This window comes from Prosopis cineraria, unplaced genomic scaffold, assembly GCF_029017545.1.
Source record: "Prosopis cineraria cultivar Desert tree isolate PC_DT_omini unplaced genomic scaffold, ASM2901754v1 PC7, whole genome shotgun sequence".
In the NCBI taxonomy this organism is placed as follows: Eukaryota; Viridiplantae; Streptophyta; class Magnoliopsida; order Fabales; family Fabaceae; genus Prosopis; species Prosopis cineraria.
Genome location: NW_026555338.1, coordinates 18188798 through 18212310, shown reverse-complemented (window position 1 = coordinate 18212310; position 23513 = coordinate 18188798). Strand labels below are relative to the sequence as shown.

The window sequence follows — 23513 nt, the reverse complement described above, 5'->3', positions numbered from 1 at the left end:
CTTCATGCATGACAATAGTTGCAAATGACAATAGTTGCAAAGACTTGCATCAGCATCTTGAAACACCAATTCAATCAAAGACGGAGCCATAAAATTTTATTAAGAGAGTATGACAAAGCATCTAAGATAATATAAGGAAAGTTAGATTTATTCATATCTCTAACATAACATAAATATTTCAACATATAATATATATATATATATATATTATATTCAATTTTACAAATATATAAAAAAATAAATATATAATTTCATTTTTTAAGTTTTCTCATTAATTTTTTATGATATAAAAATAATTAATTATTATATCTACAATAAACTTTTTAGCAATTTTTTCTCAATATAAACTATCATTAAATCAGTAAAAATTTAATTTTATCTTCCCCCATAAACATTGAATGATTTAAATGCATTATTGAGATTTAAAATTCTGTTTAATTTAAACAACTCTATTATTTGCTTACTGAATTTATTATTGAATTCTTTCACTTTCAATAGTTTGGTTATTACAAAAAAAAATGAACAATTTTTTCCTAAAAGAACATATCTTAATTATAACCTCTTATAGATATCTAGCACACAACATTTAATATATCTTGAGATTTTTTTTTTTGGCAAAGCTTGACAAAGTTGTTAGTAATAATTCTCATAATTTTTTTCATCAAATATAAAATGAAAGCAAAATCAAATAACATTAATGCTTTAAGAGAAATTGTAACATTATTTCATTAAAAATAAGTAGATCGTGTAAAAGGCTACATATAAAATTGAAATAATAATTCTATCTAGTGTCTTAAGGCTTTCATAATATGCTAATTAGGAGGCCAAAAATATATAACCCCCACATTTTATTAAGAAAAAATTTTAAATTTAAGGGGCCATCACTCCTATTGGTCCCCCTATCACCACTTCTAGATTCTCCAAAGACGAATCACCTTCTCCAAAGATGGATCACCTGAATCAGGACACACAACTCCTTTCTCGAAAAGTTGATACAACAAACAACATGGATCTCATATCCCAGCGCCATAATAGGGATGAAACTTTACGGTACGCTTACAAACAATTGAAATACAAGTTAAATTAGCTTAAAAAACCAATACGACTGAAAGATAAATTTAATAATATCCGTCTAAAATCAATATCCGTCGAATGAAATGGTTACCAGTCCAAGTTATTCACAATTGGTATAATCACTAAAAAAAAATTGACTTTCAATGTCGCCGCTAAAAGTCAAAGTTGTCATTGAACGCCACAATGTCGCCGCGAGAGTTCCTGTCGCTGATTCAATCTGCAGTGATAATAAAATTTGTCGCTAAAAGTTAAGAATTTGCGGCGACATTTGTTGCTGCCGAAAGTCAAAAAACAAATAGTCGGCACAATGTCGCCACGAGAGCTCCTGTCGCTAATTTAATTTACAATGACAATAAAAGTCATCGCTGAAAGTTGAGAATTGGCGGTGATAAATGTCACCGCAAAATAGAAAATTTGTTGCAACTAAATGATAGTCGTCACTGAAAGTTAAAAATCAACGGTGACATTTTGTCGCCGCAAAAACCACACATCAGCGAAAACTATTTTTGTCGTCGCTGAATGTTAAGTATCAATGTCGCTGCTGAAAAGTAATTTGGTTCACTTACACACATGGCACCATGTCACCGTCCACATGGCACCACCTCACGCCATGTGGCACCATGTCACCCTCTACGTAGGGCCCCACCTCGCACCATGTGGTGCCATATCATCCTCCACATGTCCCCCCATCTCACTCCACGTGGCACCATGTCACTCTTCATGTGTCGCTCTCACCACACGCCAAGTGTCATCATGTCACCAATTTATATTTTTATTTTAAAAGTTGTCTCCTTCAAGGTTTGAACCTGTGACCTCTCTTTTTATGTCCAACCATTTTACCATTGAGCTAGAATGAACTTGTAGTCTATTATTACATAATTAAATATACAAACACACACACACACATATTATTAAACTATACAAACACACATATATATTAAATATTAAATATTATAAAATATCATTACTATCTTAAATACTTCAATTTAATTCTTTTAATTTATAAAATTACAAATTATATTATTTATTTTGTTTACAGTAAACAATAAATGTAATTGATACAATATCATTTGTATTATTTATTTTAATTTTTTTTACTTCTTGAGGTTGTTATATTGTTTATTTTAATATTCATATTTATAATTATAATATAAAAAATATCTAAGAATTAATAGTAAAAACACTTATGATTATATATTAGTTTATAATTATTTATGTTTATAAACTAGCATTAAGCTTTAAATTTACTGGTGTTAAATGTAGAATTTAAATTGAAAAATTAGATTAGATGAAATATCATTCTATGAATGAATAAATTTAAGTATTACATGTTTAATTATTATAAACAAGTAGTGTTATTAACATCTATATTGATATGATGACTTATACTTTCTCTCTCTTCTCTTCTATCTTGAATATTTAAGATTTTTTACTTATTAGTTATAATTTTAAATTTAATTTGTTTTAGTTATTAATTAGTCAAAAAATATATATTAAAAATTTCATGCTTCTTTTGGCCATTAAACATCTTAACCGACTTTTGAATAAAATTATCCAAATAAATTTTAGTTTATCTAACAGATTTCTAAAAAAAAAACATATCCAAACATAAATTATATTACATTTACTGACTTTTCTTCTAATCTTAGTTTGATAAACTCGGTTGAATCTTAACCTTAATTGTACATTTTTTAATACAAACACACATGTAAAATAATATGGTTTGGTTTAATTATTTACTTTAGCTCATTAGCATTAAATAATACTTTAAACTTATATTAAAGTTACAATTTAACCATAGAATATATTAAATGAAAACTCATTATGATATTTTATATATACATTATAAAATTACAATAATACAACAAAATTAATGTCTTAAAATGTTAAATATTAGATAAATAAAAATAACAAATTACGATGATAATACAAAATCAAACTTTTAGCGGCAACATTCAACGTTGTCGCTAAAAGTCTATATATTCATTATAAAATTACAATAATACAACAAAATTAATGTCTTAAAATGTTAAATATTAGATAAATAAAAATAACAAATTATGATGATAATACAAAATCAAACTTTCAGCTGCAACATTCAAAGTTGCCGATAAAAGTTTCATTTTCAGCGGCAACACTAAAAAGTCACTGCTGATTCTCAACTTTCAATAGTGACTTGTATGTTGCCGTCAAAAGTTACAACATAATTTCCTTAAAAAAAATTTTAAAATGTTGAAAATCAGCGGCGACACTAAAAAGTCGCTGCTGATTCTCAACTTTCAGCGGCGATTTATATGTTGCCGCCAAAACTTACAACATAATTTTTTTAAAAAAATTATAAAAATATTGACAATCAGCGGTGACACTGGAAAGTCACCACTGAAAGTCACACTTTCAGCAGCAACTTTTTCTGTCGCAGCTAAAAGTTGAAAATCAGCGGTGACTTTTTAGTGTCGCCACTGAAAGACATTTTTTTTGTGCAGTGAATATTCACAAATGGTAATCACTCATTTGTTACTATTAACAGGTGTAAAGAATGGGAGAATGATAATTAAGTCTTAAGGGAATCAATTAATTTAAATTAAATCCCATCAAATTTCAAAGTTACTTGGTCCTCAATTATAAATATTAAATTTAACAGCCTCTAGGGATTTGTAAGTTTGGTTCCCAAATTTGCAACTTTATTGTGATGCATTTGAAATTTTTTTCCAAATTTTAATAGAGAACACAAATATTCATCTTTAATATTGAAAAATATTAGGGAAAATAGAAATCAAAGACTTTTGTATGAAATTTATATCAGGCAAGGATCAGTTGTTGTCGAAACCCTAAATGAATACTTATCAATTTGGGTTAATCTTTTATCAATAAGTATCTATTTGAGTTTTTAACAACAACTAATTTTAAATTAATAATAGTCTATTCGGACTTGTTTTCTAGTCAGATTTTGATAATAACTTATCCTTGATTGATATAAATTTTATATAGAGGTCCTTGATTATTATTTTACCAAAATATTAAGTCTAACAATTCTAGAGATTTGCAAATTTGGCTTCTAATTTTAAAACTTTATTGTGATGCATTTGTAACTTATTTTTTAAATTTTAAAAAAGAACACAAATTTTCACCTTTAATTTTAAAAAATAAAAGCCTTAATAAAAATTAATTATTCTTCAACCCTGTTAAAGTTTGAAAAAATAAGTTCCAAATTTTTCATAATTAAGTTGCAAAATTGAGAATTAAACTTGTAAATCTTTAGAGTTAGACTTGATATTTATCATTGAAGGATCACAACGAACTGTGTTGGCACTCTACATGAATTAATTAAGACTTAACTTGTATTAATTGATTTCCTTAACACCTCACTGTTATTTTCCCACAAAGAATATGAGAGTATAAGGACGCATGATTACGTCCGGTAAAGGCACAATAGAAAGTTTTCATTTAATTATAAAATATTTCTTATTTCATAATCTAATAAAGCGCAAAAATATTGTTCGTTCAAGCAGTAACTAATTAGTCCGAAAAATACTGCGTATGCATAAATACAAGCTTTATTGTTTTGGAATATCCAGCTGTGCTAATTAAGAAAAGTTTACTTCCGCCATTTCTTTACAAGAGAAGTATATGTACTTAATGATAGACAGAAAAATAAAAGAAAACATTAATGTTAAATTTACTTGTTCAATCTTTCAATACCTAACTTTTAAACATTTAGGTCCAAGCACAAGTATAAAAGGGTTTGTTGCATTGCTCTCCCTTACCAAAGTATTCTGCATAATATGGTGAAAGGATCAAAAATGGAGAGGTTTTTGCCTCTATGTTACTACCTTATCATATTATGCTTGATTATAAGTGGGGTGGCTGCTCAAGAAAACCAACCTCGGCCAAATCAGCGGCTGCCACAAACACCTGATCATCCTGGGAGACCTAAAGATAAATCACCACCACCACCACCACCATCACCTTTAAAGCTGCCGCAACCACCACCACATTCACGACCCTTAGCACCACGCCCTTTTATATCACCAACTTCTTATTCACCTACGCCTTCAATTACGATTAAGTCTCCGCCTCCTCTTACTCTAACAAAAACTCCATGTCCTTCTCCTTATTCAACCTCAAAGCCACCACACCCTTCCATGCCACCAACTTCTCCTCCTTCTCCTACGCCTTTAACTACAATCAAGTCTCCGCCTCCTCCTACTCTAACAAAAACTCCATATCCTTCTCCTCATTCACCCTCAAAGCGACCACGCCCTTCCATGCCACCAACTTCTCCTCCTTCTCCTATACCTTCAACTACAATTAAGTCTCTGCCTTCTCTTACTCCAACAAAAACTCCATATCCTTCTCCTTATTCACCCTCCATACCACCAACTTCTCCTCCTTCTCCTACGCCTTCAACTACAATCAAGTCTCCGCCTCCTCTTACTCCAACAAAAAACTCTATATCCTTCCCCTTATTCACCCTCAAAGCCACCACGCCCTTCCATACCACCAACTTCTCCTCCTTCTCTTGCACCTTCAACTACAATCAACTCTCCGCCTCCTCCTACTCCAACGAAAACTCTATATCCTTCTCCTCATTCACTCTCAGAGCCACCACGCCCTTCCATGCCACCAACTTCTCCTCCTTCTCCTACACCTTCAACTACAATTAAGTCTCCACCTTTTCTTACTCCAACAAAAACTCCATATCCTTCTCCCTATTCACCTTCTATGCCACCAACTTCTCCTCCTTCTCCTATGCCTTCAACTACAATCAAGTCTCCACCTTCTCTTACTCCAATAAAAACTCCATATCCTTCCTCTTATTCACCCTAAAAGCCGCCACGCCCTTCCATGCCACTAACTTCTCTTCCTTCTCCTACACCTTCAACTAAAATTAAGTCTTCGCCTTCTCTGACTTCAACAAAAACTCCATATCCTTCTCCTTATTCACCCTCCATGCCACCAACTTCTCCTCCTTCTCCTACACGTTCAACTACAGTTAAGTCTCCACCTCCTCTTACTCCAACAAAAACTCCATATCCTTCCCCTTATTCACCCTCAAAGCCACCACGCCCTTCCATGCCAGCAACTTCTCCTCCTTCTCCTGCACTTTCAACTACAATTAAGTCTCCGCCTTCTCTTACTCCAACAAAAACTCCATATCCTTCTCCCTATTCACCCTCCATGCCACCAACTTCTCCTCCTTCTCCTATGCCTTCAACTACAATCAAGTCTCCGCCTCCTCTTACTCGAACAAAAACTCCATATCCTTCCCCTTATTCACCCTTAAAGCCACCATGCCCTTCCATGCCACCAACTTCTCCTCCTTCTCCTACACCTTCAACTACAATTAAGTCTCTGCCTTCTCTTACTCTAACAAAAACTCCATATCCTTCTCCTTATTCACCCTCCATGCCACCAACTTCTCCTCCTTCTCCTATGCCTTCAACTACAATCAAGTCTTTGCCTCCTCTTACTCTAACAAAAACTCCATATCCTTCCCCTTATTCACCCTCAAAGCCACCACGCCCTTCCATGCCACCAACTTCTCCTCCTTCTCTTACACCTTCAACTACAATCAACACTCTACCTCCTCCTACTCCAACAAAAACTCCATATCCTTCTCCTCATTCACCTTCTCCTACACCTTCAACTACAATCAACTCTCCGCCTCCTCCTACTCCAACAAAAACTCCATATCCTTCTCCTTATTCACCCTCAAAGCCACCATGCTCTTTAGTACCACCAACTTCTCCTCCTTCTTCCCAACATCTGTCACCTCCACTTGGCCTTGGAAGTTCACCTCCTCCCCCATCAACATCCACACCTCCTCCACCACTGAGCCAAAAAAGTCCCCCACCACCCCCATCAACTTCTACACGCCCTTCACCAAATGCTCATTCTCCGCCACCTCCGTCAAGTGTATGCGTCACTGTTTTAAGAAAGCGTATCTGCATATGATCAAATCCCACCACCTTACTCCATCCTATAAACTCAGAGTCTTGATTTCGTTGTACCACTTTTTTCGCTGCATAATAATTCTCCTTCCTCTTTGGCCTACCAAACATGTAATCGCTGTATCCCATGAGGCATATTTGCATCTCAATGGTCATTTACAATAATGTATTATCGTACAACAATGTTATCATACAATAATATGTTCATGTGGAACAATGTAATAGCATGATCAAATAAAGTTTTTATTTTATGCCATGTTTGCTGTATGTAATATGAATATGAATAATACCTCCATCATTAAAGCATAAGTATTTTGCTTTTAATACTTTTTAGCCTTTCTTAATGCTTATAATATTCCTACATTTTATATCACAATAGCGGCCCAGATTAAATGGGGATTTTTTTCGCTTATAATTAAAAGAAATTAGCTTTTACTATTTGGCCAAAATAAGAGAGAAAGATTTCACTTACATATTGGCCCCACATTATTAGAGGTTTCTAGTACTAGCGTAGCGTTATCGAAAGAAAGTTATATGCGCTTTGATATTAACATAAACTATCATTGTTAATTTTATGACACACAAAAATTAGCAAGATTCAAATTTTTGTTAGAAAAAGTGCTCACGTTTAATGCCCAACAGCATTTCAAACAAGATTGCATCTCATGGGTGGATACGTGAAACAAAAAATAGATAATAAAACTACTTTTGATCCTTAAGTTTATTTTACTACCTTACATTTTGCTTTGGCAACACTTCACTTTACAACAGTTCTAAACATATTGCCTAATATATGTAAGCAAACAACATTTTCTAAGTGAACCAATTGATCACTACTTTCTTATTTTTGGCCCACATCTAATTGATCACTACTTGAAGCAACGAATATTTGACATTACATTACAAATGTTGCCCAACATAGTATAAATCGATGTTTTAGAACCAAACTAGACATTGAACAAGATAAGACATCGATTCACCATTTAATGGTCAAAGTGAGGTTGAAACATGGTCATACAAATCTTTATTAAAATATTAAATCTTCAATTTGTATTAATAAAAATAGATTAAAACAAAATAACAATAAAAATAAAAAAATATTTTAAATTAAGTAACAACAATAAATGAAATTTTATCAAGTTCACATAAAAGAAATTGCATTTGATTTTTTTTATTACACTCCTTTGGGTCCTATTTATAAGAGAAATTTTAAAATATCTATTTGATTTTATTTATAAGTCATGGTGTGATTTTTAAATAATAGTTAAAATATATTTTTAAAATTATCCTTCATAAATGTAGAAAAATTATATGACATTATTTTTAAATTTTTATATATGAACATATTTAAAATTTCGTACACTTTTATCTTTTTTATTTTTTTTACATTAATATTGATATGGCTGGCATGAAATTTCTCGAAATAGAGACATGAGAAAGCACAACATAGCAGATGTGGTTGCGTGGATGATGTGAAATTCACATTGGGAGATGTGGCATGTGAAATTATATTTTCAAAATGACATTTAATATTTAATATAACAGTTCCTTTCTTCTCTCCTTTTATGCGACATTGCGAGCATGTCTTTTCCACTTCCACCTCTCACAGTTGTATGTCTGCACTTCAATGATCCACAACCTCTAGTTTCTTTTATTTTCAAGTCGCTCCTCCCTGCTCTTTTTCATCTCCTTCAAGTCTACAGTCTACTACTCTTCATGGTTAGTTCATGACGCTACAACAAGGTGTCTTGTTCACATGAGCAAAACGTTAATTATTGTAGATGTGGAAATTTTTATCTTCCTTCTTTCATTCTTCTCGTTCCCCCTTTTTTTTTTCTTCTCCTTCTTTCTCTATTGAGTTTAAAATTCTGGATCAACTGATTTTTGGGTTAAAAAGATGTTGGTGAAACTCAATTCATGACCCATCTAGTTCTTCAAAAATAGTCCCCAATTCCTAGATCATATCAGTTCTTGGCTCAAAATCCGACCTAAAACAACTCAACCCAATCTAACTCTCAAAACGGTTTAAACTATTAGTATGAGTTATTTGGACATTTGGCCAACGGTTGGACCAATTCAACAATTCAGTTCAGTCTGGGTTTCAAATAATTGGAATAAGCAACAATTTTAAACTATTGAATTCCATTTTTCTAACAAGCAACAATTACATATATATTTTTGCCTTTAAAGTTTTTTGCAACATTTAATAACTGTTGTCGTATCGTGTTTTTATTTATACATAAAAAGTAAAAACCCTTTGCTTTTACATTTTTAATATTTTGATTATATTTTCGTTAATTGAATAATTAATTTGTTAAATTATTAACTAGATAAATTTAAAAATACTTTTAATGTTGTCATTTTTTATGAGACCGAATTTATTTTTTCTCCATCACCCAACATTGTTTGCAAACTTCAAAAACCTCTTTATGGCTTGAAACAAGCTAGTCACCAATGGTTTTTTAAGCTTACAATTGTTTTTACTTTATATGGTTATCTCCAGTCTAAAGCTACTGTTCTTTATTTGTCAAGAAGATTGGTTCTTCATTTATAGTGTTATGGGTTTATATTGATGACATTATTTTGATTGATAAAGATTCTATTAAATTGCTAATACTAAAAGTCTTGATAAATCTATTAGAATCAAGGATTTTGGTCAACTCTGCTGTTTTTTTGGTTTGAAAATAGCTCAAACATCATCTGATATATTTGTTTGCTTACATAAATTTGCTTTAGACATTCTTTCTAATTATGGCCATCTTGATTGCAAACCAGCTTCACTCCTCCTAAGCTCTCTAAATATTCAGGAGGTGGTTTGCGTGCTAGCTAATCCAGGTGTTCGCTTTACTAAACTAGTATCCATTCGGTCTTTTCTATTGGATGAGGTCTTAAAGAGAGAAGGGGAGAGCGGGGGAGGGGGGAGTGATGTAAAACAAGAAGGGGAGAGGGGAAGAGAAAGAAAGAGAAAGAAGGAGGGAGAATACCCAAACTTTTGGAAACTCCATTCAATAATGCTCAAAAAATAATACAAATAAAAAATCTAGCTCTATTTATACAGTTCTAAAAATAATAAAATAATATATATTTGTGCGCCTCGCATAGTTTGTCTACTACATTTGATAAAAAATAACTTACAAAATCACAAATAAGTACACTATAAAAAAATTAATACTGATTAAATTTCCTAAATTACAAATAAATATCAAGAGACATTTTTTCTCTTTCTCATGTAAAAGATCAAAATACAAGTTTAACTAGCCACTTTAACTGGCTACTCATTGATTATCTAATCACTTTTGCCAGCAACAACATCCGATCACCATTGTTGCGGTTCATTTGTCCTTTAAGGTGTAATAATCTTCATGGTAGGACACCGGTAATTTAACTATTGTGTTTAAGGTTCAAATGTAAGTACTATGGCGTTGATGATGAACAAAATACCCCATTAATTTTAATATGTCATTCTTTTTATATATTCTCTCCATAATTATTTGATTTATAGTTGGAAAAGAAAATAATGTCATTAGAATATAATAATTAACGTTGTCTTAAACTTTTAAAAGAATATATAAATATAAAATGCAAAATGGAATTTTTTTCCCAAAAGAAAAAAGAAAAAGTAGAGTATTAAAAAAAATTAAAGAGAGATCTCTAGTTCTCAGTGGGTTTCACCGTTAAAATTTTCCAAACTTGAGGGTCCCTGGTTCTCAATGGAATTGAGATTTAGGGTACTGGAGTGAGTCTATTCATTATACACCAAGAATAATTTGCAGGTAATTAATGAACCGACACCCCGGGGGGGGTGATATTAGGGCTGGTTTATCAACAATTCACAGCAATAAAAGCACTTTGAATTTTTTGTTAATGGTCAAATAGCTTATAACTAATTATAACTTGTTAACTAACATTGCATCGTTTGGTTGATCGGACTGGGTAAGAACTTGTCTTGTCCCATTTTTGACAAAAGCTAGCATAAATTTAATTCTTATTCTTATCATATATATAAGGGATTCGTTCATATAGGTGAATTGTAAAAATATCTTTAAGGAATTTTATAATCATGGGTCAGTCTTCTGCTTAATAAGTTCTAAAATTTAACTCGCTTAAATAGGTTATGGGTAAAGATATTTGATTTTAAATTTAAGTGGTGTTAGAAATTGTCTCTTTTTTTAAAAAATAATTGTAGTAAATATTTTTTTTATTGCTCACAAGTTACCTCCTATTGAAAGAAATCATGTTCGAGGCATGATTAAACACTAAATGTGGGCATCTCTCCTAGTGTCTCCTTCTATTAGACCTAACCTCCTTGGTAAATTTTAATATTTATTAATATTGATTCGAATTTAACAAAATCATTGCATGGTAATTTAAATTTACCAGATAATTATTTGAAGAAAAATAATTTACGGAGAATGGTAACTAAGGCCCCAAATCAAAGTAATTTGCACATAAAACCCCATACATTTTGAATTTATTTTGTTGGCTCAAAGGCCTTATATGCAGATATGTTTTCAAGTGAAAGGATTCATTCGCCCCTCATTTGAAATGTACAAGTTTCTCAGATATATGTACAACAAAATTTTCATATATAAGATGACAATATCCATACATTAATAACATAATGTTTGTTTATCATGCATAATCTATATGGTTTAGTTAAATCATAATTTACAAGTTTCACAGGTATATGAGTACCAAAATGTTCTTACATAACATGACAAGGTCTAGACATTAACAATATAATGTCCGTTTATTATACATATTTTGTGTGCTCTAATTTTCATGTATTAACAAATAACAACACAATGTCCTACACATGATGTTATTTTTTTTTTTAATGAGAGGAAAAAATTACTAAAGTTGACTTGGATTTTTGTGCTATAATAAAAAATATTGAGCCATTCTTTGTAATTTTTCCTAAAGCATTATGATCAGTTTTTAAAGAGCAAAACAGCATGGAAAAATGAAAATGAAACAAGAAAGCAAAGGAAAAGAAATGCCAGAGCAAGGAAACGAGAGAAAAGAGAAGGAGAAGAGAGAAGGAAGAGAGGGGATCTGGGAGGCTTTGTGGCTGGTGCGACCTCAATTATATGATAGGTAAACTCCCTATTTCAATCTTCTTCCTTCCCTCTTAGTTTTTTAGAGTTTCTAGAAGAGGTAAATTTTGGATTTTGATTTCAAAGGCTCTATTCTTATAAGCTTTGGTTTATTTGGGTCTAAGGGAGGTTGTTTTAAGTTTCTATATGGTGCTGTAATATTTTGAGTGGGTAATTAGATGAAAAAGAGAGTTTTAGGCCAAAAATTAAACCTTAAGGGATTGAGTTTTGCTCTTTAATAGTTTAAGCCTATTGATTTAACTATAATTGTGCTATTTGAATATAATGAGATATAATCTTTTGATCAGGGATAGTCCTTCGTATAGTTAAGGGTGGCCGATTGCCCCCTCTCAATTTTGTGATACTGGCCCCATATAAATATGGATTATGTTTTAATTTGCCCCCACTGATATGTCAATTTTGAACCCACTAATTAAAAGAAAATCAAGAGAAGAGAAAGAAAAGAGGGAAAGAGATGTTAGTCGCCTCGATCTAGGTGGGGGTTTGGGGTGCAATTTTGTTAGAAGGATCACACTTTAGTTAGATAATATAGAACTACTTTAGATTAAAAATATTGGGACAAGTGAAGTTGATGATAGGATTATTAAAATTTAGAACAATGGGTAATGAGAGATAATTGAGATTTTAGAATAATTTAAGTATTATGAATCTTTTTTTTTTTAAAAAAAAACTTGTATTTCAAATGGTATAATTCTTACGTTTTTAGTGGAATCATTTATTATAGTTTTAAATAATTTTGACCTTTATATGTTTAATTTCTTGTTTAACTTTTTTTTTTTTTAGCAAATCAAGTTGGTATACATATGTACTAGGGGTCTCATTGTTATTTAACCAAGTTGTTGGGGTTTGAATATCAATTGTTGCACATGTTAAAAAGAAACCAGGTTCATATGCCTCTATATTCACGCATTGAATACATGGATCAAATTAAATGTTTCTATCACTGGATTATATATCATTTGTGTTTCACTGAAAAAAAAAAAAATTGCCCCCACATGCTTCAGCTTTGAGGTCCATCACTACTCCACATATTGAAGAAGCCTTGCCTGATCCAAGAAGAGCTTAATCTACTTGAGATAAGCCAAGTTTGGGACTTCTTTCCAAAGCCTAGTGACCATCCAGTGATTGGCACTAAATTAGTCTTTAGAAACAAGTTTGACGAAACTGGTATAATGGTAAAAAATAAAGCTGGGTTGGTTGCAAAATGTTATAATCAAGAATAGGATATTGATTATAATGAAACATTTGTTTTAGTTACAAGGATTGAAGCCATTTGGCCATTACTTACATTTATATGTATCAAAGATTTTAATTTTTTTCAAGTGGACGTTAAAAGTGATTTTCTTAATGTCCTAGTAACTGAAGAGGTGTGTGAGGAACTGAATTGAGATATAAAAATATGAATGAAGAAGATTTTAGGGACAGAATTGAGACAAAAATAATGTACCAAAATGCTAAAAACAAATGACGTGCACCCATACATTTGTAGGGCAGTTTCTTGAAGTGTCGAAGCCACACCAAGTTGATCAAGTGCACACACTACAAAAAATATAAATTTTGATATTGACTTTGAGTAGCAACTAAAAAAATCACCACTAAACGTAAACTTTTAGAAGGTGACAAATTAAAGTTGCCACTAAAAGTGAACTTTTGGTGGTGACAAATTGTCACAGCCAAAAGTCATCACTAAAACTATACTTTTAGTGGTGAGAATTAAATGTTGCTGCCAAAATTGGACTTTTGGCAGTGACAAATTTTTATAAAAAGTAATTTATATAATTTACCTTTGACGGTGACATTTGTAAAATTATAATTTAACCTTTGAAAAAAAATTTATGAATTGTTTTAAAATTTTGAAATTAAATAAAATCATTCAAAATATATTTATAAAATTAAATTTCTTATTTTATGTATAGAATTAGAAATAAATGATATATAGGATCGTGAAACAAAAAATAATAGTCAAGATGTGCTAAGTTTGATTATTGAATTATTTCTAATTTTATATTATTCATAATCTATTTTTCAGACATATATAGCTCATATTTTGTTAAGAATTATGTTATTAAGCTAGTATTTTAACATGATAAATTAAAATCTTGATGGCTTATTACTTTCAATTATAATTAGGTTAAGCTATACATAAATTATTACTTACATACAAATATATAAATGGCATTGGGACGTTACAGTTGTACAAATATTACAGTCGTATAAATGTCGCAAGATGCAAATGATATTGTAGACTACTTGGTATATTGTTTATTTGATACTATGCTTGATATACATATGGTGTCTACTTCTTCCATTAAGCTGTCATGGCTTTTGGACAAGGATTCTATATAATTTCTCCTAGTATATTTAGGTTTCCATTGTTATAAAAAAGAAGTTACTAAAAACATTTTTATAACTAATTATTACTAAAAATAATATGAATAACTATTCAAATCTACCTTGTTATGAGATTGAGGATGATTAGATGTTAACTAGATTGATCACATATGAGATTCTTGTAATTATCATATATTGTAAAAGTTATCAGTATTCATTTTCAAAATTATTCAAAATGACTATTAACAAAATTTATATGGTTAAAATTAATTTGTTATTAAAATAATTTTTTAAGATATTGAAAACTTATTGATAAAATACATTTTTAATAAAAGAGAGGGAAACATTTAGCTATTTTGAGATACGATAAAAATTTAATCATTTAGTTTATTAATTTTTGAGAAAAATCTGGAGAAGAAAAAACTAAAAGATATTTAACATAAAATAATATAATATATATTTATAAATAAATTATATACTTAATAATTTCCATTTAAAAAATAAAAATAAAATTTAAAAATTGGTTACAATGTATATAAGAATATTATTCAATATTTAAAAATTGTTTATTTTAAGTTCATTTTCCTAACAAAAATAATATTTACTAGTAAAAAATAATATTTTATTAAAATTATAAATTAAATATTCATATAAATCATTTTGTCATATTAATAATTGAAAATAAAATAAAATATATCTATATCTTTTTAATAATATATTATTTGATATATGTATATGCAGTTACATAATATATATTTAATTTTGCATATGATAAATATAGGTGCATTTCAATTCAACAAACAAAGAAGGGAGGCTTAGGGCTTGGAAGTGGGAGAGGTAAAGGGTTCAAATCTTGGCTTTGTTTAGCTGTCTTTGAGACCTTGGATAGGCTAAGGAACCCCTTAAGAGATGAATTATGAGTGTTATACTATCTTAAAGTATTGAAGTGATCAATATCGAGAAAGGTAGAAAAGGGTAAGAGGCATGATCTTGGTAGGAGTTCACCAATGGGAAGATGTGGTCTTGTGATATTCTATGGCTCACTGTCAGTATTCAGTGTTGCCTTTCATAATGTGGGCTCAGTATACTAAAGTGGTTAGTAGATTAAGTGTTCGACACCTCTTAGTGGGGGAGGGAATCTGGCATATAAAGTGTAAGGTTGAGTGCCTAGGCCAAGGTAGCCCTCACATGGAGAGTAAATTAGGCTGGCTCTGGAAGGGAGTTAACTTCGATTGCTTAGGATTCACGTCAAAGGGGCATAGGTAGTTCAGTGGATCAGATCATGCCTTGTTTGTATTTTGTGTATGTGGAGGTACAATGGGTATAAAGTTTACTTACAAGCTAAAGAGTGCCAACAAGTATTTTGTTGGTTAGGAAAGGCCATATTGGCCTATCTCATGCATTCTAACATTTTAATTGATTAATTATATGTTATTTTGAATTTATTATTTATTTACTTGACTATAGCTTTTCTTATAATAAGAAATATCAATTTCTCTATTACTGAGACTGTGGTTGTCTCACCCCTTTATTTTCACCCTTTCTTTTCAATATTTTCATATCCAGGCAAAGGATCCAGTGGTGGATAGAAAAAGAAGCAGAGCTAGGGGTTGTTTGTGGATTGTAAAGAACTACAGCCCCTTTCTTGTGAGCAAATCTATTATAGTATATTTAGCATTAGGGTGTCAGTAAAATGTGATTATGTATATGTGTGTGAATATGTGTGCATTGTATACCTTTGTATTAATTTTTGTCTACTTGTAGACTTATGACTAGAAAATTTGGTTATGGTGTGTGGTTTTGATGGATTTATTTGGTAAACCATATTTCCACTACAAGCAAATATTTGTTTTGATATATATGTGATTGTACAAGTAAATGAAAAGTAGTTGCATTACGAATGGTGTGTTGCGAGCAAACATACACTTTGGATAGAGAGAGTGGGTGCATGAACCCCACAGGGATCTTTTAGCTAAGTTAAAATGTTTAGCCTGTGTCACTACTACAAAAAATACTTTTTACACCTACTTTTTGTATTGGTTAAAAAGGAACTAGTGTAAAAAGTGTGAACGGTGACACTTTTGTAAATAAAAAGATTTGATAGAATACTTTTTACACAAATTCTGCATATAATTGGTATAAAAAGTATTTTACATCAGTTGTACCTATAATCGCTGTAGAAGGTTTGAAAATTTATTTTTTAAAAAATTGTATAAAAAATAAAGATGTTTCTAAACTGGGTAAAATGGCCCAATGTTGGAAATAGTTATATTTTATATATATATATATATATATAAAATCAAAATGTTTCTATACGAGTGAAATAATACCTAGTGTAAAAAGTATATGAATTTTTTTTTTTTAGTTTCTTCATCAGATAAACCTCGCCCAATGTAAAAAGTAAATGAAATATTTTTAAAAAAAAACATCAATTTTTATACCGGGTGGAAAGTAATTAAAAAATAAAATGTTAGTTTCTACATCGGGTGGTGTATCTGTTCTTTTTTAGAAAAATCCTGCCCATCCCTGAACCCTCATCTCGGCCCCCAGCTCCCTCGCCCCACTCCCTGTTGCCCCACCATCTCGGACCCCCAACCCCCACCCCCCTTTGCTCCCGTCGTCCCCACTCCCTTTACACTCACATACACAGAGAACTTTAATTTGTCAGTGTTTGTGTGTTCTTTGTGTGCGATGGTATGGAGCAGAGAGAAAAGTTGGACTCGTCGTATTCTCTGGCACTAGAAAGCTCCGTGAATATGCAAACACCAGGTTTCATCATCCATCAATATTATCTAAATATTTGTGTGTGCCTGTGTCTGTAGAGATATATATATATATATATGCAGATGTTGTTCTCGTCCTTCACGGATCTCGCTGTCGCTCATGATTAGTGGTGATAGAGGTAACGTTCCATTCTTCCATACCCAATAATTTCTCATTCCTTAAATGCTTTAAATATGCTGTACAGTTCTATGGTTTTATGGCAATGGTTAAATCCCCTCTATTTTTCTACATTTATTTATAGTATTCTAAGTTAGAGTTCTAATTTTTGAAGTGGTTGGGTGTTTTTACTGTGAAATCTTATGCTAGAGAATAGGGCGTAGCTTACATCGTGTTTTGCTTTTGCCCTTTTGATCATATATGCTGTTTTGATATTGCTTTACTTGTTTAGGGACTGGATTGTTGTGGAAAATAAGGTTATATTTGCTGTTAGAGTTATCTAAACTGATGTTTCTCCCTGGGAAGCAAGCAAAGGTAAACTTAGCATTAAATTAAATTAAGTTTAGAAACATTGTGCTTAGAATCATATTTCTATTAATTGATAGAATTATTTGAACTAAAAATTGATCACCTGATTGTGTCTCAAGCTTGCTTATTTTAAACTCTTTTCTCTTGCAGTTGTTTGTGAAATGCCCAACTATACGTTAATGATTTTCTAGTAATTGGCAATTTTGCATATTGTGTTTGATGGGGTTAGTAATAAAGCTAACGGCTTGCATGGAATATAATATGGGGAAGAAAGAAATGGAATGAATAGTGTGGAGAGCATGCACTTACATTATGATTTGTGCGATACTTTGACTTTTATTTGTGCAGCAGTGCAGCTGCAATCCACTGGAGATGGTAATCATGCGGAGTGCTTTTTATGCAAATGGAGTATTGGGAACTGTCCAATTAAGACATTAGGATATTGGCAATTATTTTAATATTTTTTTAAATGTGCAGCAAATAAGATAGAAGTAAATTTATTTCAACATTATCTGTTAGGCTTCTATGTTTTTTAAAGTTAAAGATAAAACACATAGTATATTTCTACAAAATGGGAGGTTAATTTCTTTGGTGTTTCTAATTTTCACTTTGACCTGTGGATATTTGTAAAGAATACCTATTGTAGCAAGTTAAAATAACTGTAGCTTTTATGTTTTCCACTTTTCTTTCATAGATCTTACATGATAGAAAAGCCATATTGCTTGTATTATTTTAGTGATGTCATGGATGTTTTATTCATCTTGATTTCCAGATTTTATAGTCCTTATTTCGTGTTTGAAATAAAAATAAAAGATTTATAGTCCTTGTTTTGTGTTTGAGATAAAAATAAAAGATTTATAGTCCTTGTTTTGTGTTTGATTTAAAAATAAAAGATTATAGTCCTTGTTTTGTGTTTGAGGTTAGATTCATGTACCTATCACTGTGCTGATGGGGGTGCCAATTAGGTGTATGATGGAATGCCTCTGTTTCTGCCCTACGAAGATGCTTCACATGTTCAAATCAGGTTCATTTTTTGTTCCCAAATATTTATTTGCTAACTAAATAATTCAGTTAAATTTTGACGCCTAGTGTATAGTCCCTTGCGACTTTTGTATTTTTTTTGGTTGTGCATTTGCATCATGTTCATCATTGCATTTTGCATATTTCATTTACTTTGCCGGTCACATAGATGTTTGGTTTTGATGTGTACACATAACCCCTAAGCGTGAAAGATTAGGCATTATCGGTTTTGATGTTTGGTTTTAGATGATCAAAAGCAGTTTCCAATATCGGTTTCGTATCTCCTAATGTCTGCAAGTCCAAAAAACAAGTATACCTCTCTATTAGGGGCATTATCTGTTCTTTGAAGCAAGGTAGATCTTATTGTGTTTTCAAGTAGACCTCTCTATTAGGGAGAATGTTTGACATTTGTTACATGAACTTCAGGTGCTGGGTAGTGGTTGTCAAGTATTTCTGTTGGGAAGAAAAAACTTGTTCTACAAACTTCAAGAGATGATGAAGGTATGGAGAAATTAATTTTTTCTGCTTGAACAACTACGCTTTGATTAATGTAGGTGACTTTTAGAAGGTATTGGGAATAAATTGGACGTCTTAGTAAGATTTTTAATTATATGGAATGGAAAGGTTATTCCTGACTGAATTTCGACATGTAATGATGAAGGTTAAGTTCGTTTGTTTAATTGATCCCCATATTTGAGATAAGTTTCATGGAAACATGCTCACTGTATATTGGGTTGATCATATAGTTGATTTTTTATCAGTCGATATACTCTGAATCATGCTCCTCATTTTATCCCTGAAATATCTCTATGCTCTTTTAAGGAACAACCTAGATTTCTTACTATTTATATTTACAGATTAACATTTTTAAACTTTTATTGATATTTACCTGCCATTAGCTAGTTTTTATGTTTTGATATTATTGTTATTCTTAATGATCTGGAATTTGTTTATATATTCTTCTAACATTCACTTATATATGTATTCTTTCATTACAAGATCAAGCATGTGTGGTGATTTAAGTAGTTGATAGGGTTCTACTTTCTATACCGGTTCTAAGAACCGGTGTAGAAAGTGATAATTTTTTTAAAAAAAAAAATGGGGGCAATTTTTAACATTTCAGATATTCTAATAAATGTCCTCATAAATAGTAAATTTAATAAATTCTAATCATTACATAATTTTAATAATATTTAAAATGACTTTCTACACCGGTTCTACTTACAACCGATGTAGAAAGCCTACTTACTACACCGGTTGAAAAACTAGTGTAAAAAGTTAGGACTTTCTACACCCTCTCTTTTTACACCGGTTCTAGCACCCTTTCTTTTTACATCAATTTTAGAGAAATGGTGTAAAAAGCCTTTTTTAACATGTGTAAAAAGTATTTTTTTTGTAGTAGTGTGTATTTATATGAGTATATAGTATTTGAAATGGTATTTGATCACTCTTGTGGGATTTGTAAATTTTAAGAGTTTAGGGTCCATTTTGGGAAATGGCACCTAGGTAGTCAAATTTTGATATATGATGTTTTCTATCATTTAAATTTTCTATCAAGTACTTTTAATCATATTTGATGTGTCCAAAGTGTTCACGTAAATTTGTGACCCTTAGGATAAGATTTGAATAATTTTGAAAATGGTTTTTACCAAAAAGCTACACTTTTGCCACTAGGTGTTCAAATTTCAATCTGACCGTTAGATTTTTCTAAAATTTAGGTCACAAGTAAAATTTTTTATAATCTTCATGTGGACTTTGGAATCACCTCAATCAGTGTCGAACAAAGAAACAATGCGCTCCGAAAATTAGTCCAGAGATGCTGTCATTACGATAATATCATGCTGTCATGATAGCAACAATTGTTGAGGTTGGGATGCACACAAATTTTGATTTGATCGTTGGATATTTTTGAAATTTGGTACAATTGTATTACTCTTTGAATGTGATGTGTAGGCTCTGGAATCGCTCCAATAAGAAGTCAGATGACAAAATGTTGCATTCTAGAAGTTGGTCCGAATGTGCTATCATGATAACAAAAAATGCCAAACTTGCAACATGTTCAAATTTTAAGTTGTTCGTTGGATTTTTTACAAAATTTAGAATACTACTAGTACTTATTAAAAGTGACATGAGCTTTGAAATTACTTTAATCAGATGTCAAATAGTGAATCAACACCTCTAAAAAGTTTGCCCAGGAGGGCTGTCTAATGCTGTCATGACAGCAACTAATTGCCTCCATTTGTCCATTTTGCTTCCGTGCGCTATATAGTAATCCTTCAAAATTTTCTAAGAGGTTTTAAATGTTTGTTTTATTGTTATATAGATTATTTGGCAATTTAAATGGTTTATTTCTTAAGTTGGTTTTAGAATCAACTCCTTAACCACACTTAGATTATTTGGTTGTGGAGTGTTTTTGTTAACATTCGAGGCAACATGTACCCATTAATGAGATAGCCCATGAAGGAAAGAACTTGTTTATTTGGACATCTTGCCAACCATTTTAATTTTTCAGAAACTAAATTAGAATTGGCAACCAACTTCTCGAGAATGTGCTATTTCAGCCAAACTTAAAACTCTAATTATGCTTGTTTGCATACCAAATATCCTATCAATTAGGGTTATCCTTCTTAAGCTTGGCCATGTGCATCTGTACATACTCCTCAACCTTTATAGAGTTGTGTAGTACACATAAATGTTCTTGTTCCTATTGTAAGTTGGACATTGTAACTACTTTTTTTTCCATAATTCCTTCCCCATTAGTTCTACCAATATGCTGAGAAGTCAGAAGCCTAATATGGTTGACATTTGATAAGTACTCAGTATAAAATTCAACTACCTCCTCATAAATGTATCATTCAACAATGCAACCTTCAAGTCAACTTTGATTTTTTACATAGCCTTTTAGTATTTTCATGTAATGCTCAAATGGGTGCATCCATCTTAAGAAAACTAGGCTACATATTTGTATCTCTTTAACCAAATGAATAGTTAGATGCATTATTATGTCGAAGAATACAAGTGAAAAATACATATCAAGTTTACATAATATTAACACAATTCAGCTTTGCAATCTTGGGAATTTTGTTAGGTCAATTACTCTACTACATATAGACTTGAAGAAGAAACGTAATTTTATGATCATGGCTTGAGCTAGATCAAGAAAAATAGAATGTATAGCTACTGAAATAAAATTTTTCATTAACACATGGCAATCATGCAATTTTAAACACCTCAACTTAAAATCCTTCAATGACACAAGGTTTCTAATGTTTGTAGAGTACCCCTCTAGAAATTTAACAGTAGCAAGTGACTCATAAAAAGTCTTCTTATCTTTTCTAAATAGTGTATGAGCCACTGCACGAAGAAATGTGCGACTTCCCTTCTCTTGTTGTGCCAACTATATTATCTTGATTTTAATTTCCTAATTCTAAAACTAATTGCTAATTTAGGGTGTATTAATAAATTAGTGAGTGATTAGAATTTTGGGTGGCAGTTTAGTGTTTTGACTCATTGGTATGTTGAATGAATATGTTAGATTAGAAGAATCGTGTAAATACTGTGAGGATGTCCCTCACTGTGTCACATATCCAACCCTCTTTTTTAAAACTAGCATCTCACTCAACTAACTAATTTCAACCATATACAATCTCAGTGGCAACAAAATTCTCACACAATAGAATTTTTAAATTGACTCTAATTATCATAAAATTACATCCAAAATTCATTTAAAAATCACAAAAAAAAAGAAAAATACTATAAACATCATTTTCAATCAATGTTTTTTTATTCATTGATCATTCTAAGGTTTCATATATCCTACATTAGTAATCCCAAGCCAAGAAGATATTATTCTTTAGCAAATGTTAGAATCTTAACAAAATAGCAATGATTTTTAGAGAAATCTCGCGTTAGTTTTAATCACCTAAATCAACTTCAATTCTAATAAAATTTGGTACACTAGTACATTTCAATATGTAGTTTTAAACAATAAAACTACTCTGATCAAACAAGGCACATAATTCAAATTAAAAATTATTCAAAAAGATCATTTAAAATTTTTAGAAAAATACAATCATCATAAATATCCCATTTTAATCACTCATTTTCATTCTAGCAATCATCTTAAGGCTACCTATATCATCTATTAGCATTCTCAAGTCAATAAACACTCAAATATTATCAATTTTTGACACCCCACAATTCCAAAATAGGCAACAAATGAACAAAAACTTACACAAGAAAAATGAACTAGTAAAACAATCCACATCATTAAATAAATCATTCCCATAACTTAGAAATCAATGGACATTGAAAGAAAATGAAGAAAAAAACAAAGAAATCACACATTTAAGCAAAGAGGATTGAAACCGAAGAGGAAGAACTCAAGATGGCAAATGATAGTGAATGATGGTGTAGGAGGTGGCAACTTCACATTAGAGCAATCCATGATGGCCAACGACAACAATGGAGGAAGTTTGTGAGAGTTTTATCGATTTTGTTTGCAAGTGGAGAAGAGAAAAGAGAGGAGAAGAGGAAGATGAACAGGCACGAAGACAAAAATGAATTTGAACAGAGTATAAAAAGGAATAAATGATGGTTTTCTAAAAGACCATCATTTATTCAACAATATATGATAGCTATATATTGTGAAGGATTTAAATGAAAAATGTTTAAAACACTCATTATTTTAATTTTAATTTTTTTTCTTTTTTTATTAATAGAAATCTAAAACGTTATTAAATTTAAATGATGGGCTTTCCAAAACGTCTAT

General features: G+C 31.1%; 2 protein-coding genes across 2 annotated transcripts; both read left to right on the top strand.

Annotated features, from left to right (window-relative positions):
- Positions 1–4874: 4874 nt before the first annotated feature.
- Positions 4875–5738, top strand: LOC129316541 (extensin-like). The gene has a single exon (XM_054960961.1). The coding sequence runs from the start codon at positions 4875–4877 to the stop codon at positions 5736–5738; it is 864 nt and encodes a 287-aa protein (XP_054816936.1).
- Positions 5293–7151, top strand: LOC129315028 (leucine-rich repeat extensin-like protein 5). The gene has a single exon (XM_054958527.1). The coding sequence runs from the start codon at positions 5920–5922 to the stop codon at positions 7027–7029; it is 1110 nt and encodes a 369-aa protein (XP_054814502.1). The 5' UTR covers positions 5293–5919; the 3' UTR covers positions 7030–7151.
- The last annotated feature ends 16362 nt before the right edge of the window (positions 7152–23513 follow it).